General features: G+C 59.0%; 1 protein-coding gene across 1 annotated transcript; it reads left to right on the forward strand.

Moving 5' to 3' along the window:
* The first annotated feature begins 1725 nt into the window (after positions 1 to 1725).
* On the forward strand, positions 1726 to 10225 carry LHX5 (LIM homeobox 5). Its single transcript, XM_032876108.1, has 5 exons — positions 1726 to 1898; positions 4043 to 4266; positions 4987 to 5264; positions 5939 to 6104; positions 9858 to 10225. Exons 1-5 carry the CDS (start codon positions 1726 to 1728, stop codon positions 10223 to 10225), a joined length of 1209 nt encoding a protein of 402 aa, XP_032731999.1.
* Positions 10226 to 16179: the final 5954 nt, after the last annotated feature.

The raw sequence follows: 16179 nt of genomic DNA on the forward strand, positions 1-16179 counted from the left end.
GGTCTAGAAACAGCCAAAAATGCAATTCTCAAACAGCAAATATACACTAACAAACTCAGTAAATGCACCCAAACACACATTCACAGCCAAGGCTTGCCACAAACACACTTCTCTGGCTCCCTCCTGCCCAGGGTCCACCTCCCCAGTCAGCGGGCTGCCAATACTTTCCGGGAGCAGGATGGAAAAATCCTGCGGAGCCCTCCGGGCCTCCCAAACTTGGAGTGCCCCGGGTCCAGGCTGGCCCCTTGGGAAAGGAGGCCTGGCTTCTTCCTCTATCCCCCAGACCCCCATCTCCCTCTTCACACACACCTGCAAGCACTCCTCCGCACCCCCACACTCCCCAGACCCTCAGCTCCCTAACAACGGGCCACTCTTCCTTCGTCCTACAGAGATTGGAACTTGCACATACAGCCTGCGCACCGGGTGTGCAAGCAGCGCCCACGCAATCTCTAGCGTTCCCCGCCAGGGCAGTGCGACCCACTCATCCCGGCGCTCTAACTGGCTGGCCCGAGATCTGGAAGGTGCTCCGAGGAAAGGAGAGACGTGGTGACCTCCACCTCTGATCAGGCTTCAGAAAGACCCGCCTCCCCAGACCGCCTCCTCCCCAAATCTCGCCCTGAGCCCTGTGGGCCGCGCGCTCAGGCCTGAAACTCCAGGGTCCCAGACCAGGCCAGATGACACCCTCCCCCAACTTGGGCCTGGGCCTGCGCGGGGAAAGATACCCAAAGGGCGCGGCTCGCGCTCATGCTCGCTTGCTCTCGCTCTCTCGCTCTCGCTCTCTCTCTGTGTCCATGAGAAAGCCCAGGCTGGGCCCCAGCTCTGTGTATGACAAAAGAAGCTGGGCCCGGCTTTGGGAGCCCTGTGAACCGCGCTGTCGCAGCTCCAGGGCGCAGACCCCAGGGACAAGAGGATGAGGGAGTCTAATTTGGGCGGGCTGGACTCGCGAAGAGGAGGCGGACATAGAGCGCGCTCCGGGCCTCGGGCAACTTCTGCAAGTTCCGGGGATAGCGAACGGGGCAGGGGTCCCTCTCCCATCAGGCCCTGGAATCCTGGCCCCCAGATATTTGTAAGAAGAGAGAGGAAGGGAGATGCAGTTTTCAGATCACGCGGCCCCCCGCCCCCAGCCCCAAACTGGAAGGTAAATACTTACTTAGCCTCCGAACCAGGTACAAGCTAATACTCAACAATACTGATGCCTTGTTTTTTTTGCTCTGTCCGGACCGCAACGCTGTAGCCAATTTAGATATGCTATAAATTTAAGAGGTTGCCATGGCCACCGCGCGCCCATTGGCCGCCGGGCCCCCTACGTGCCGCGCCACGTCACCAAATCTGAATAAGGATGCGCGAATTAGGCGGCGGCCAGACAAAGATGAGGATCGGGACCGCTTGAAAGTGGGGGAAAGTGCCGGCGCCTCCGCCACCGGGGAAAGCCGCTCCGCAGCGCCGAGGCCATTAGCCACCCAAGACACCTGGGGGAGCCCGGAACAAGCACTGGGACGCGCGGCCCCGGGCATGAGGCTGTGAAAGCCACTCCTCCCCACCCCACCCCGGGCAGCCCAGCGCCAGGCCAGCGATCACCCAAGGACTTGACCGGCTGAGTCTTGGTCCAGACCGGACTCGCCCGGCGGCGGCCGAGATAAGAGGCGGAGTGCAGCAGCGGGGCCCGGGGGCCCGAGGGCCGGGGGCCCAAAGGGAGGGCAGGGCGGCCGGAGCCGCCGGGGCGCTATGATGGTGCACTGTGCCGGCTGCGAGCGGCCCATCCTAGACCGCTTCCTGCTGAACGTGCTGGACCGCGCGTGGCACATCAAATGCGTACAGTGCTGCGAGTGTAAGACCAACCTCTCGGAGAAGTGCTTCTCGCGCGAGGGCAAGCTCTACTGCAAAAATGACTTCTTCAGGTAAGAGGCCGCGCCGCCCCGCCGCCCCGCCGCCCCGCCACCCTGCCGCCCTGCCGCCTGCCCGCCAGCCCCGCGCGCCCGCCCTGCGCGCGCTCCGTTGGGGCGCCCGGGAAGGGGAGACCGCGCAACCTGCCTCCTGGGCTCACAAGCTTACACGGGAAGCGGGGCAGCCTGCTGCTCTCGTCCTGTCCTTGGTCCGGGAAAGCGCCGAGCCCGGGTGGAGTAAGAAGAACGCTGTTTCGCTGGCTCTAGTTCTCTCCTCCAGGCCGGCTTGGAGCCGTGGTGGGGCAGGGCGAAGAAGCCCTTACAAACTTGCTCCCCGCGCGTCTCTGCCTCTTTCCTGCAGCTGCGACGCTAGGGACCTCAATCCCTTCCAGGGTGGAAGTTCAAACCCGGTTCTGAGAGAGGAAGAATTTTTGCCTAAGTTAGGGGCTGCTGGAGGCTTCTCCCACCGGGCAGAGTTCAGGAGCCCGGGGCGGGGGGGGGGGGGGGGGGGGGGGGCCCCGGGGGGGGGGCGCTGACCTCCCAGCAGGCCAGGGCCCCAGAGCCCTCCTGGACAAACAGAAACTTCCCCAACTCCAAGGGGGCTCAGCCCAGAAGATCTCTTCTGATGAGGGAGGGAGGGAACCTTCTCCTTGCTCCCCCCTCCACCAACTCCTTACACATTTCCTCCCCTCTTGAAATGTACAAACGAAATTGAAGCTGAGAATCAGGACCTTCGGGGTCCAGTCTGCGATGTGTCACCTTCCCTTGCTGCCCATAGGGGCCCTCAGGTGAGCCAGGGCAGATCACTTTTCTGGGCCTCAGTTTCCCCACCTGGGAAACGCCAAGGGATGGCCAGGAAGGCTGTGAGTTTTCCGGCAGCTCAGCTCTGCCTGCTTCCACCAGGCGCCCGCAGCCGGCTTTGTGCCTGTGAATTCCGGGCACCGAGGGAAGGGGGGCGTGATTAACACCGTGGAGAAAGGCTGCTCACCGGCCCCAGCGGCTCGGCACTAGGGAATTTGAATAGGAGAAAATGTCAGCCACGGCTTTACACGTGTAAACTCCCTGGCTCCGGAGGCCTGAGGCCCCTAATGTGGGGGGCTTGCAAAGTGCCTAATGATTTTTGATAAGGTGCATATGGCCAATTACGCTGCCGGATAAGGCCAAAAGTGACTTATGGCTTCTAATGCCCTCACTACATCAACGTCACCCAAATTCGCCCTGTTTAGAGACATGGGTATGAGTAGATGTGGGGCCCCAGGGTCCCGGGCCCTCGTTCTCCCTCTCTACCTGCACCTCACCCCTCCCAGTGCTGGCCACCACCACCCACTTGGGGGAGGCTGGCCTTCTCCAAGCGCTCAAGGAAGAAAGAAAGGGATTTAGAACGGGAACGGGAACGCGGGAAGGGGGGAGTTTGAGAGATCCTCTGTAACGACCATGCAGGCTTGGCATTGCCTTCTGGCCACATTCTCCCGGTGCCTGCCAGGGCCGGAGATTTTGGGGGGTTGGGGACTCAATCCCTACCTTCCACAGTCCACTGTTCCGAGGCCCTGCTGTCCACAAGGCCAGCTAGCTCCCGCAGGTCCCAGAGTGGGGACGGGAAGGCCTTGGGAGCTGCTGGCGCTGGGAATCGGCAATTGGTTCCTTCCCGCTTGCTCAGATCCAGCTCAGGAGAGAGGCTCCCCACCCCATGGCTTGAACCCGCCAGCCAGGCCAACTGGCCTTACCTGGGCCGCAGCAGACTGGACAGGATCCAGGAGGCAAAGCCAAGGAGTGGCCCAAACCTGGCTGGCCTGGTTTAAACTGTAAATAACTTGGATGGCCAAGTTTGTCTCAAGCAGCCCAGGCAGATCTGGCAGGGATGCGGGGAGCATCTTGGGGTGCTCTGGGTCTGTGCTTGGGGGAAGGCTGCACCCACTGCTCTAAACCTTGGGGAGGACAAATAAACCTGAACAGGGCTTGACAGTTCCAGCCCCAAGAACGGCCCAGGACATTTGTCTCCCCTCTCTCGCACTAGCCAGAGAGTACAGGATGGGGGCTCTCATTTGGCAGATGTGGAAATGGGGACCTCTCAAAGCCCAAGGTGGGTGGGAAGTGGTCAGGGGCTCAAGAGGACGGGACCTCGGGCTGCTCCAAGGTGACAGGCCATGTTGTGTGTGCAGGCGCTTTGGCACAAAGTGTGCGGGCTGTGCGCAAGGCATCTCGCCCAGCGACCTGGTGCGCAAGGCCCGCAGTAAGGTCTTCCACCTAAACTGCTTCACCTGCATGGTGTGCAACAAGCAGCTGTCCACGGGCGAGGAGCTCTACGTCATCGACGAGAACAAGTTCGTGTGCAAGGACGACTACCTGAGCTCCTCCAGCCTCAAGGAGGGCAGCCTCAACTCAGGTAGGCGATCTCCTCCCCTCCCCAGCCTCAGGCCCTAAAAGACCCTCCGGCCAGCCTGGTGCTTTCTACTGGGGCCCTTGTGCGCATTCTGTGCCTGGCTCAGAGCTCTCCACTCCCATCAAGCTTTTCTAGGGCAAATGAAAGGGCCGTGAGAAAGGCGTGGGGCGAGGGGAGCTGGGGAAGGGGGATAGTATTTGGAGTCTGTCCTACAGGATAGGACTACCAGCTCCCCTCCCCACCTCCTTCCACGGAGGGGCCTTTTCCAAGTTGCCCTCCTCCCCCAATTTGGATTCACACAATTCCCCCCTTTTCGGAGTCTTTTCAGCTCCTGGTAATTTCAGGCTGCACTGGGAGGACGGCAATTGGGGTCCGGAGGAAGGAGAAATGGGGAGGAAGATCTGAGGCCCAGAAGGCATCTGTAGCTTCCTCCCTTCCCCTCTCCACCGAGGCCGCGCTCCCCCAGAGGGTGCGCCTCCCCCTTACCCAAGCAGTAGCCCAAAAGTGCCCCGAGGGCTTTTGAAGGGTCCCTTCTAAGGCCCGGCCCCACCTGGAGAGAGTGGGCGGGCGCCGGACCCCCGCGGGGAGGGGCTGTCGCGTGGCTCGGAGGGGAACCTGGCGCGGAGGGCGGGGGGCCTGGATCGGCGGGAACCGGCTACCGGATTGGAAAGACCTTGGGCCGCCGCTGACGCCGCTGTCCTCTTCCCGTTTCGTCCGCCGCAGTGTCATCCTGTACGGACCGCAGTTTGTCCCCGGACCTCCAGGACCCACTCCAGGACGACCCCAAGGAGACGGACAACTCGACGTCGTCGGACAAGGAGACAGCCAACAACGAGAACGAGGAGCAGAACTCTGGCACGAAGCGGCGCGGCCCGCGCACCACCATCAAAGCCAAGCAGCTGGAGACGCTCAAGGCCGCCTTTGCCGCCACGCCCAAGCCCACGCGCCACATCCGCGAACAGCTGGCGCAGGAGACCGGCCTCAACATGCGCGTGATCCAGGTGCGGCCGGCCCCCGGTCACCCTTCCCCAGGCTAGCTGAGTCCGGGAGCCTCCCACCCAGCCCCCTTGGCTGAGAGGGGGCCTAGTTCGGGTCCGCCGAAGCGCAGACTGTGTGCCCGACGTCAGGGCTAGCCGGTCAAACCTCTAACCAAAAGATCGGGAATAGTCCTGCTGTACTCCCGACGGTGCAGTCTTGGGCGGGTCACTCACCCCTCGAAATCCCGCCCGCTCCCCGTTTAAGCCTCACTGGGGTATCCCTCCTCTCCTCCCATCTTTCGGAGCAGAGAAAGGGGCAAGGTTTTTCACGTGCCCCCCTCCCTGTGCGGGTGCGCCGGCAGACAGACAAACCGCCAGAACCCGGCTGGGGAGGCTGGGGAGCCGAGGGGCCGGGACTAGAGCCGTGCAGGGCGGGAGGCCTTTATAAAGCCGTCAGGCCGAGGGCGGGCCGAGGACCAGGAAGCCCAAGTCTTTATGAGTCGCCCCACGGGTCCGCGAAATCCTTCACCCTTGGCTGGTTCTCCGAAGCCCCTCTCCACCTCTCCCGGCCTAATCCGCCCGGCCCCCGCCTCTGGGCAGTCTTGATGCGGAGGAGGCTATAGGACCTAGAAGGGGAGGCCTGGGCAGGGAGTCATCGGCACCCCGGACCCGAGCTCACAATTCCCGCCCTGTCCCAGGTGTGGTTCCAGAACCGAAGGTCCAAAGAACGCAGGATGAAACAGCTGAGCGCACTGGGCGCCCGGAGACACGCCTTCTTCCGGAGTCCGCGGCGCATGCGTCCGCTGGGCGGCCGCTTGGACGAGTCTGAGATGCTGGGGTCCACTCCGTACACCTACTACGGAGGTAAGGACCCCCGCCCCCGCCCACCCTGGAACGCGCTGCCCTACAACCAGGCCCCAGCGGTTTTGGGGACTGAGGACGCAGGGACCGGAGGACGCAGCGTCGGATGCGGGCACTGTTGGCCGCCGGGGATCCCTCCCTCCCTTCTGTGCACGCGGAACATACACAATCATGAACACCCCTTAACAGACACACAGCAATAGACGGGCGCCCGCTCACCCATAGATACCTCCTGGACACAAAATCAGATGCATGGGTCCACTCACCCATACAGTGATACACGCAGATAAACACGCACTCACGCAAGCCACATGGGTGCCACTCCCTTGTGCGCACGCACGAGTTCAGAGACCTCAGGGATACAAATCTAGGCACGTGATCACATACAACAACACACACAGGTGCACGCCACTCCCCCAGATTCACTTCACGGACAAACACACCCAAAGAGATTCACAGGCTCCCACACTCCAAGCATCATACCAAGGAGAACACTGCAAATCAACAGGCACCCTGCCCCCACCTGACACCCAGCCTTCCTGCTGCCCTTGCCCTTGGCGGTGTGGTGCACTTGGCACCAGCAGGAACATAGGCACTGGAGGGCAGCGCAGGCAGTAGGGATGGAGGGGTCCAAATCCATCCGGGGCCACCTGCTAGCTAGCTTGCAAGTCCAAACCTCCTGTTCTGCCTCGGGGACTATGCCCTCAGCGTCTGGCACTGTTAGCCAGGATGCGGGCAGTTGCTCTGGGCAGGACTCTCGCCCATTGTCCAGCCCCAAGCCCACCAGTGTTCACTGGGGTTGGAGGTGTAAGAGATGGGCCCACCCAGTTACCCACTCTCTGCAAGGAGCTGGAGTTCCCAGAGAGGCATTCTGCTGCTGGTGTTTTGGGGCTCAGGCTCCGGTGAACTCTCCTTGCCGCTGCTCCCTTTTCTTCCCTCTTTTCCTTCCTGCCTTGTCCCCTCACCCCTCCATTTCCTTCCTACTGGCAGTGGTGACCCATTCCCAGCTCCCTCACTGGCTTTTTGAGACCCCAGGTGCTCTAGGAAATCCATTCATGGTCCTTTACTTCCCCCACCTTTGGGCTCAAGGAAAACACCTCCCCCTTGTGTTTCTGAGCCTCTGAATTTGGAGAGTCCTCTGAGTGCCTGTGCTTGAGACCGATCTCTGCTGAGTTGTTCAGTGCCACAGGTCTGGGGAGCGGGGAGGCTAGTGGCCCAGTTTGGGGAGAGATGAGTTTTCTTAGACACGTGGATTTGGAGGCAATGCCAGGGCCAACGTGTAGGGTAGGCCCTGCCGCACCCAGGCAGACCCAGAAAGGAAGGCTTCAGCACATGGTCCTCCTAGGAGGTTAGATCTTCAGGTCTGGCTAGGCCCACCCCACCGTGAAATTGTGGGCAAATTGCGCGGCCCTGCTTCTGGGGGAGAGACTGTACGATGTCATTGCCCGGGTTTGGGGCTGCGGACGCCGAGGGCAGCTCGGAAGGTGGACCCGTCCTGCTGTCTTCAGCCACGAATTCTCCCTATCTTTGCTTCGTTCCACATACCATCTCCGCCCGGCGCTGGGAGGTGGTGGGACGGTGCAGTCGGGAATTTCTCCCCGCCTGGGTAATTAAGCAAGGTTTCCCCGAGGACTGGTGTGCCCCCACCAGTCTAGCCGCCTCCTCTACCCGCGCGTCTGCTGGATGGAGTGGGGGCCAGGACACGCGGGCCCCTCTTTCTCCGGAATGGGGGACAGGACCCCCCAGCCCCAGGGAGGCAGCCCCGCCTAGTCCGCGCTGGGAGATCCGGGCGGCGGCGGCCGGCAGCGGGCGAGAAAGGGGCTGGGCGGCGGGGCCGGCGGCTCCCCGTGGGAGCGCGGACAAAGCCCCAGCTGCGGCTTTTGTGCCCTTTTCAGACGGCGTTTGTTCCAATTACCTCCGGCCCGGCCGCCATATGGGCGGAGGCGGCGCGCTCCGCGCGGGGGCCGCGGCCCTTGCTGGCTTGCCGGCTCGCTGCGGGCTGCAGCCGTCCCCCATCCCCGTCCCTTAGGGGCCCCAATTCGCCGCTTCCAACCTTTCTCTTCACTTTCGGGGAGAATGGAATGAGTGATTTTAAAAAGTAATTGACGACCGTTTTAGCTGTTGCTTAAACCGTCTACAGGCTGCGCCTTAGGGCACCCCCATTTGGACTGATTTAAGGGTTTAGAGAAAGAAGGGGGGCTGGGCGTCAGGGGACGTCCAGAAGTCACCCTGGTGACTGAGACCCGAAGACCCAGCGCTGGGTGGGGTGGGGGTGTTGCAGAGGAAACCCCGCTTGGGGGTGCGCTGGTTTTCCCACCGCACAAAGCGGGTTATTGTCACGGGTACCAGCGACAAGCGGCTCCTTTCATGGGGTCCCACACCCCAAACCCTCAGGAGGCCGACCTGTAGGAGGTCCCCGGGGTGAGGACTCTGGGAAGAGGTCAGACAGTTGATGCAGAAACCATTTATTGAAAATGGCTGGGTTTGTAACCTGGAGCCCTTACGCCCCCTGATTTTTTGGGCAAAAATGCGATTTCTGCATTTTTCTGGAGAGAGCCCATAGCTATCAGCAGATTCTCAAAAGGATTCTGTCCCCAAATATTTCAGAAACTGGATGTCCTGGCAAATGCATGTTTAAGCGCTCGTGAAATGTTGGATGTGGGTGATCAGGCCAATGCCCTCCCTCCCTTGTCAGGCCTAGGGAGGTGGCGCGAATGGCCAGACCCCCACATTCTCCCAGAAGGTCGCAGGGCTGGACTAGAGGGGGTGAAGGGTGGGCCAGGTCCACCCGGTACTCGCGGGGAAGGAGCCGGCACTCAGCTGCCTTGTGAGATCAGAGTGCTGTTGGCCACGTCCCCAGCCCCGGGCCAATTCACCAGTCCCTCTCTGCTGCTGGGGTGTGGGGTCTAGGTCTGGCTTCTTCCCCGCCAGGCGGCCGCCCCCCTCCACCATTTGATGCCCTGGTCTCTGTCCACCCCAGCCTCGCCTGCCTAGCTCTACTCCACGCATCTCTGATGTCTCTGACTCATCTGGCGGATCTGTGGGCGCCTCTGTCTCTCCTGACCTTTCTTCTCGCTCCTGGGTCTCTCGCAGGATTTTACCAGTGTGTCTCTAACCACACGTCTGTTCTCATCTCTTTCTCTGTGCTTGTCCTAGACCGTCGTCCTGGTCTCTGTCTCTGCCTTGGTCTTGGTGCCTCTAGGTCTCTTTTCTGACTGGAGTCCCCGGGGCTCCCTGCTGAGTCCCCTCTTTGCTCCCCTGTCACTCTGTTTTCTGCCGATCTCTCGCTGATCCTGTCTCTGGCTGTTTCTGTGTCTCTCTCTGGCTCTCTGTGGATCTCTCCCCAGCCCTAAGACACGGTCTAGGATGGGTCACTGTCTGTGTCTCCCCTGCCACTCACTGTCTTTCTCCCTTTCTGCCTGTGGGGAACCTCTGACTTTGAAGTCACAACATCTTTCTCTCTGTGTTTCTGTCTCTGAGTCCCTCCTTCTGGTCTGCGGGTCTCTCAGGGTAGGTGTCGCGGACCTCTGGGCACCTCTGACAGTCTTTCTCCCTGACACTGGCTCTGGGTCTGCTGCATCCTCCCCCGCAGACCCTCCTCGGCCAGCCACGCTCTCTCTCCGTCTCCGCGGAGCTCGCCAACCTGAATCAGCGTCCGCCGGTCCCCGCTGGGTCTGGGCCTCTGTCTACGCGGGTCCGCTTCCAGGCCTGGCCGCCTCTGACCTCTCCCTGTCTCCTCCCGGTCCCCGCCTGCAGACTATCAAGGCGACTACTACGCGCCGGGAGGCAACTACGACTTCTTCGCGCACGGCCCGCCGTCGCAGGCACAGTCCCCGGCCGACTCGAGCTTCCTGGCCGCGTCGGGACCCGGCTCGACGCCGCTGGGCGCGCTGGAGCCGCCGCTGGCCGGCCCGCACGCCGCCGACAACCCCAGGTTCACCGACATGATCTCGCACCCGGACACGCCGAGCCCCGAGCCAGGCCTGCCCGGCGCGCTGCACCCCCTGCCCGGCGAGGTGTTCAGCGGCGGGCCCAGCCCGCCCTTCCCCATGAGCGGCGCCAGCGGCTACAGCGGACCCCTGTCGCACCCCAACCCCGAGCTCAACGAGGCCGCCGTGTGGTAAGGCCGCCGGGCCGGGCCGCCCCCGGACGCAGCCGCCGGAACCGAAACGCCGCGCTCAGGGGTTCCCTCCCGGGTCCGCACGCAGCGGCCGAGGCTCCTCGGCGGGACGCGCGGCGGGGCGCCCCCGGGTCTCCCCACCCCCACCCCGGCCCGCTGCCAGGGCTCTCCGGGCGGCGGGAGCGGTGCTCGGGACCAAAGTCAATACTGCGGAGGGTCGACAGATTTCCAGCACGCTCTAGACCTCCCCCGACCCCTATCACCACCTCTTTGGACCAACATAGGGTTGAGGCCGAGGGCCGGAGCTGGTCGTAACCCCTCTCTGCCATCCGAGTGGCGTTTTGGTGATGACCTTATTTCTCACTCTGCTTTCCCCGTCTTTAAAACAAGATGATAAGAAAAAGGGAGAGAGTGAAGGGAGAGCGAGGGAAGGGAGCAAAATGAGGAAGAGAGAAGATGGAGAGAGCGCCAGCCGGAGAGGGCGCGAGAAGATGGAGAGACGGGAGAGGAGCGCGCTCGAGTGGGGGTGTCACCGGCGGGAGGACCGGGCCGCCTGCGCGCGGGCGCCCCCTGGTGGCCACACTTGAGGATCAAGGTCAGCTTTCTAGGAAGGGGGCGGTCCGGACCTCCCGGGCCTGGGGGCCAGGCACCCCCCACCCCCACCAACCCTTCCTTCCTTTGACATTTATTGTGAACCCGGGGGGTCCAGGCCAGACTGGAACGCTCGCCCACCCCGCTCTCCCCCTGGGCAAGGCGCCAAGATTTCGGGCTCCGGCCCATAAACCACCCTCCCTGCCCGGAGCCTGGAGGCGGGGTCGTCAGGATGTACAGTATTATACTTTTTTGGAAGTCGAACGCTTCTAGTTTCCTTATTTTGTATAAAGAAGAAACAAATAAAGTATGTTTTTGTGTTTACTGTTTATTTATTGTACTCTAGTTATCTGGGGTTGGACATTTTTATATTTTTAAGAGGAGGGTGGGCAGAGTGAGGGAGGGGAGACAGAAAGAGGTTTACCTAAAAAAAAAACGCAAAAAAACAAAAAATCAACTTTTTTTAAAAAGAAAGATTAATAAAAAAAAATTCTTTTTTTCCCTCAGTGCTGTGTGGTTTTCTTTCATGTGTGTGTGTGTTTGTGTGTGTATGTGCCTGCCCCCAGAGTCCTTCCAAGGGAACAGAATCCTTCTCCTCTCTAGTTCGTGTGTGTGTGTGTGTGTGGGGGGAACACACCTGGAGGGGTGTGTGTTTGAGAACCACTAGGTAATGAAAGTGGCTGCCTACACCGTGCCCAACGCATTGTAGCCCCATGCTTTGTATAAAGACCACCCACCATCTAACACAAGCCTGCCCAGCGCATAGTAGGCCTTCAAGATACTTGGCCAATGAATGGTTGTGTGATATGTTTGCTGCTGGGATGTCAGAAAGACTCTAGCTTCCCTCCTAATGAGGCCTCGTGTAATTCAGGCGGGCTGGTAAGCTGATTCTAGTTACCGGCAAGGCTGTATCAGGGCAGAAGGAGCCCAGGGAGAGCCAAGCTGATGTGATCTGCAACTCCGATGGAAGGAATGCTGGCACCATTGGGTAAATCAGCGTGATGGAGAGAGCGCTAGATGAGATCTGGGAGGCCTGAGCCACTCCCTGAACACAAGGCCTGTTTCCTTACTTGCAAAAGCGGAGATGGGAGGGAGGGCTTCCTACCTTCCCTTCCAACCTGGACACTGTAGGGATAGAAAAGCAGATGAGGGAGATAAAAATAAATGTGAGCGTGTCCTGCCTTGAGTTCCTTTTCATCCAAGCTGGGGACGGGGAGGGGGTGCATACCAGAGGGGAGGGGGACGAGGGAGCAGAGGAGTGGCCCACCAAGAGATAGGCATACTCCAAGAGTCCAGCTTACCTGTCCCTCTTGGATGTGGACCTCATGAGAATACCGCAAGGCGGCTGGCTTGGCTTTTCCTTTCCTTTATATGTGTTTGTCTTTCTCACATGAACACCCCTTGCTCATTGAGGAAAATTTCAAAATTTCAGATAAACAAAGGGAAGGAAATGTAATCACCCAGAATCTCAAACACTTTGGTAATGTATTTGATGTCTTGCTTTCCAGACTTTTTCTTTATTTCTTCGTTTTGAAACTAGAGATCATTCTCTATGCGCCATGCGGTTACCGGCGCTGGTTCACTCAGCAATATCGCCCGGATTAATAAATTGATCATGGTCAGAATTCTATCATTCTTGGTAGTGATAGGCTGAAACCTGCTGGTGACGGGTGGCCCATCCTTTTTTGGGTTTTGTTTTCTTTTTAACCAGTTCTGTTGTTGGACATTTGGGTCCATCTATTTTTTGTTTGTTTGTTTGTTTTACCACTTTAAACCACGCTGGAATAAACATCCTCCTAGCTAAATCTTTGGACTTGTATCAGAGTAGGTATTATGCGCCCCATTAGGATGCTAACATAAGTGAAGGGACTTGCCCAAGGTCACATAGCTGGGGAGTGGCAGAGCAGGGATTCGAGCCCATGTACGTATTGGGTTGTGCTTCTACTCCACAACAGTGTCCTGACTCTAATGAGTCATAGAACCCAAGAGAGAATTTGCAAGATTCTAGGCCCTATCTCTGTCAGGCCCCCCAAACATTTTCCGGAAACATGTGAATTTTTCGAGAAGGGCTCCCTAAGAACTTTCACCACAGAGAGAACGTGGCTCCCTGCAGACAGATTTGTGACAGGGTCGCAGAGGCAGGGAGGAGCAGGGAAGAAGAGGATTTGCAAGAGGTGGGAGGACTCCCTCTTGTGGGAACGCTCAGACCCCCAGCCGCCTACCCAGGTGGAAAGCTTGAGCCAGAGCTGTCAGGGAACCCCATCACAGGGACAGCTGAGTGGACCTGCAGGGTGAGAATTCACTGTGGCAGCACCCCTCCCCTCCCCCCATCCAGCTACACACACACACACACACACACACACACACACACATCAAACAGGTAGATGCTCACACAATTGCACAGTCACGCATACAAAAACATGTGCCGAAACAGAAACGGCCACACATATGGACAGAGGCAGAGGCACATGGACACACACACCAGCCACATGGACACGCTCCTGAGCTGTACACCCAGGCACAGGCTAGACAGCAGGCACACACTCCACAGGCTTGTGCTCACACAGCTATGTGCAAACGCGTGCCCGTTAATGTGCACCTCTCACCGCTTGTGTGCGCCACACATCTTTGCACAGATACAGAAATACACACAAGCACACACATGCATCTCTACACATACCAGCTTTTTTTTTAAGTTTTTATTTATTTATATGAGAGAGAGAGAGAGAGAGCACATAAGCAGGGGGAGCAGCAGGCAGAGGGAGAAGCAGGCTCCCTGCCGAGCAAGGAGCCCGATGTGGGACTTGATCCCAGGACCATGGGATCATGACCGGAGCCAAAGGCAGATGCTTAACTGACTGAGCCACCCACGTGCCCCTGCATACTTGCTTTGAACCCATATGCCCAACCCCCATGGACACACACAGACCTGAACCTCACGTCCTTGTGCGCGTGCGTGCTCACACATGTACACAGGGTATACCTGCCCTTCAGAGGCCCACAGTTTCCATCTGGGAGAACGGGGAGGGGCAGGAGCCCACCCATGCATCAGGAAGGACTTGAATAACCCCAGGGTGGTCACATCAACACTCTGAGGCTGTGCCAGACGCCAGATTCCAGGAGGGGGCAGCATCTGTGGGGTCCAGGTCAGTATTTGGGGCCAGCTCCCAGGGCCCTTCCTCCGAGTGTTAGTGAGTGAGGCGGGATGGGAGCAGTGGCCACCTGGGAAGAGGATGGGGGCAGAACAGAGCCAGGGCTCTGGGGTCCGGGAGACTCTGACTGGTCACTCTGTCACTTTTCTGAGCCTTGGTTTGCCCCACTGCAAAACGGGCTCACAAGAGCATTTCATCCACACTGGAGCGATGTCATTCCTCCTGGAAATCTAGGTCCCAGGTTCAATCCCCACTCCTGTCTCCCTGCCCCCATCAGCTTTCTTGGAGGAGGACAAGTCGGAGAGGGGAGCAGGGAGCTTGCCAAAATCAGCTTCTCTCACCTCTCCAAGAGCCTACTGGACCCAGGAACTCTAAAAGGAGAAACTCCAACCCCACCCACCCTATCATAGTGTCCCTGTGGGGCCCATAGTCGTGGCACTGGGTGTACTAAGTTAGGGAGGCAGTTCCTCAGAGAGTCTGGACAGGGAAGAGGGAGAGCTGGAGGACTGCTGGTCCCTGGACACCCCAACCATTTTCCCAAAGTGTGATCGGAGATCATTGCTTGCTAGAAGGACCTGTCTTCCCAGGCCTCCTGGCCCATTGCTGGCACTGCTCCCAGGCATGGGGTCCCAGATACTCCACACATTCAAGCTCCCAAGCTGATTCCGATGTCCCCCAACTTTGCAGGAGCACTGCCCAACGAAGTCTTGTCCATTTGGAGTCCCCGCAGACCCTCAGGCACCCTTCAGCATGAGTGCCGTTAACCCCACTTTGCAGATGAGAAGACTTGAGCCCCTAGAGGTGAAGTGAGCTGCCTCGGGTCACGCCACCAGGGAGTGACAGACCCAGGCTTTGAATCCAGACATCCTGCCTCCAGAGCTCACGTTGGTCCAGGACCGAGGACAGAGCCTGGCCCAGGTTAAGGTCTCGTTCTCTGTGTTCTCTGCAGAGCAACTACATGAATGAATCTGTGCATTTCAGCTGCTGTGAAAAGGCTGGGCGGGCGGGGGTGGGGTCGTGGTTTCCAACAGAACCAGCCAGAGGGCAAAGGGCATAATAAAAACTGCCAAGGTCAAAAGACACAAGGACTTCCGGCTTCTCCACCTTGCCCTTGGTTCTCCACTCATCCTCCTTGCCCCCCCACCCCCTTCCACCTCCCTTAATGTATCTGTTCCTCTCCTTCATCTCTCCATCACCTGTATTTATTATCATTTAAAAATAAAAGATTTCCGAGAGAGGGAAAAAAATACTCTAAGCCGTGCAAGTAAGGAGACTAGCCGGCCCCCGGCTGTGCCCTCCAGCTCAGGGCAGAAGGGGCCCCTCGCCTGTCCCTGGCGGCCCCCAGGCTGTCATTCTGGCAACACTGGCCAGTGAAACCACGTGTCTTCCAGCCCCCATCATCAGGCTCTCCCCAGGCCCCAGCCCCGTGCCCCGGCCCTGAAATGAACACCCCACGGAGCACAAAAGCTGACCCACTGTGCTTAGGACTAATATTTAAAATGCAGAATGGCTGTGGAGGGCTCCTGCTCCCAAGCCTTGTCGTGCAGTAAAAAGATATAAACAGAATAAATTACCTCTCCAGCTCGGATTATGAGAATACCCATCTCCTGACCAGAATTTTAAGTCCTGTCTCCCTCGTAGTGCCGCACGCGGCTGATTTATGGAAACCTGAACACTTCCCTGCATACTGCTTCTGTTAAGCCAAGTGACCGAGTTTACCCTTCCTATGCCATTAGCGTTATTAACTCCTGGGCAACCGATCATTACAAATGGGCCATTTCTGTGATGAACAGAAACCTCTCCCGCCACTTCTCTGGGGCCTCGCTGCCCCTGGCCTCCTCTTTCTGCATTTTGTGCCAGAGCTCAGGACTGCCCCCCACTTCCCCCTAGCACCTGCTGATGGGCTCCTGGGGGCTCTGGGAGGAAATCCCTCACCCCGGCATCTTTCTAGTTCCAATACCACTTTTTTTTTTTTAATCCTTCAGAGAATGTTCCAGATGGAGGACCATGCCCCCATTGACCAAGGAAATAAACTGAGACTCAGCGAGGGCAAGAGACTGGCCTAAGCGCCCACAGAGAGTTCACACCAGAGCTGGGAACCAAATTCAGATCCCGGGGGACCCAGGAGCAAGGCAGAAAGGCAGACCCTCAGGGCTCCATTCTGGAACTTCAGATCCAGAATGCGTCCGACCCCCAGAGGCTCAGAGGACACGGT

Source organism: Lontra canadensis, unplaced genomic scaffold (genome assembly GCF_010015895.1).
Source record: "Lontra canadensis isolate GAN:19392208 unplaced genomic scaffold, GSC_riverotter_1.0 scaffold58, whole genome shotgun sequence".
NCBI classification, from domain to species: Eukaryota; Metazoa; Chordata; class Mammalia; order Carnivora; family Mustelidae; genus Lontra; species Lontra canadensis.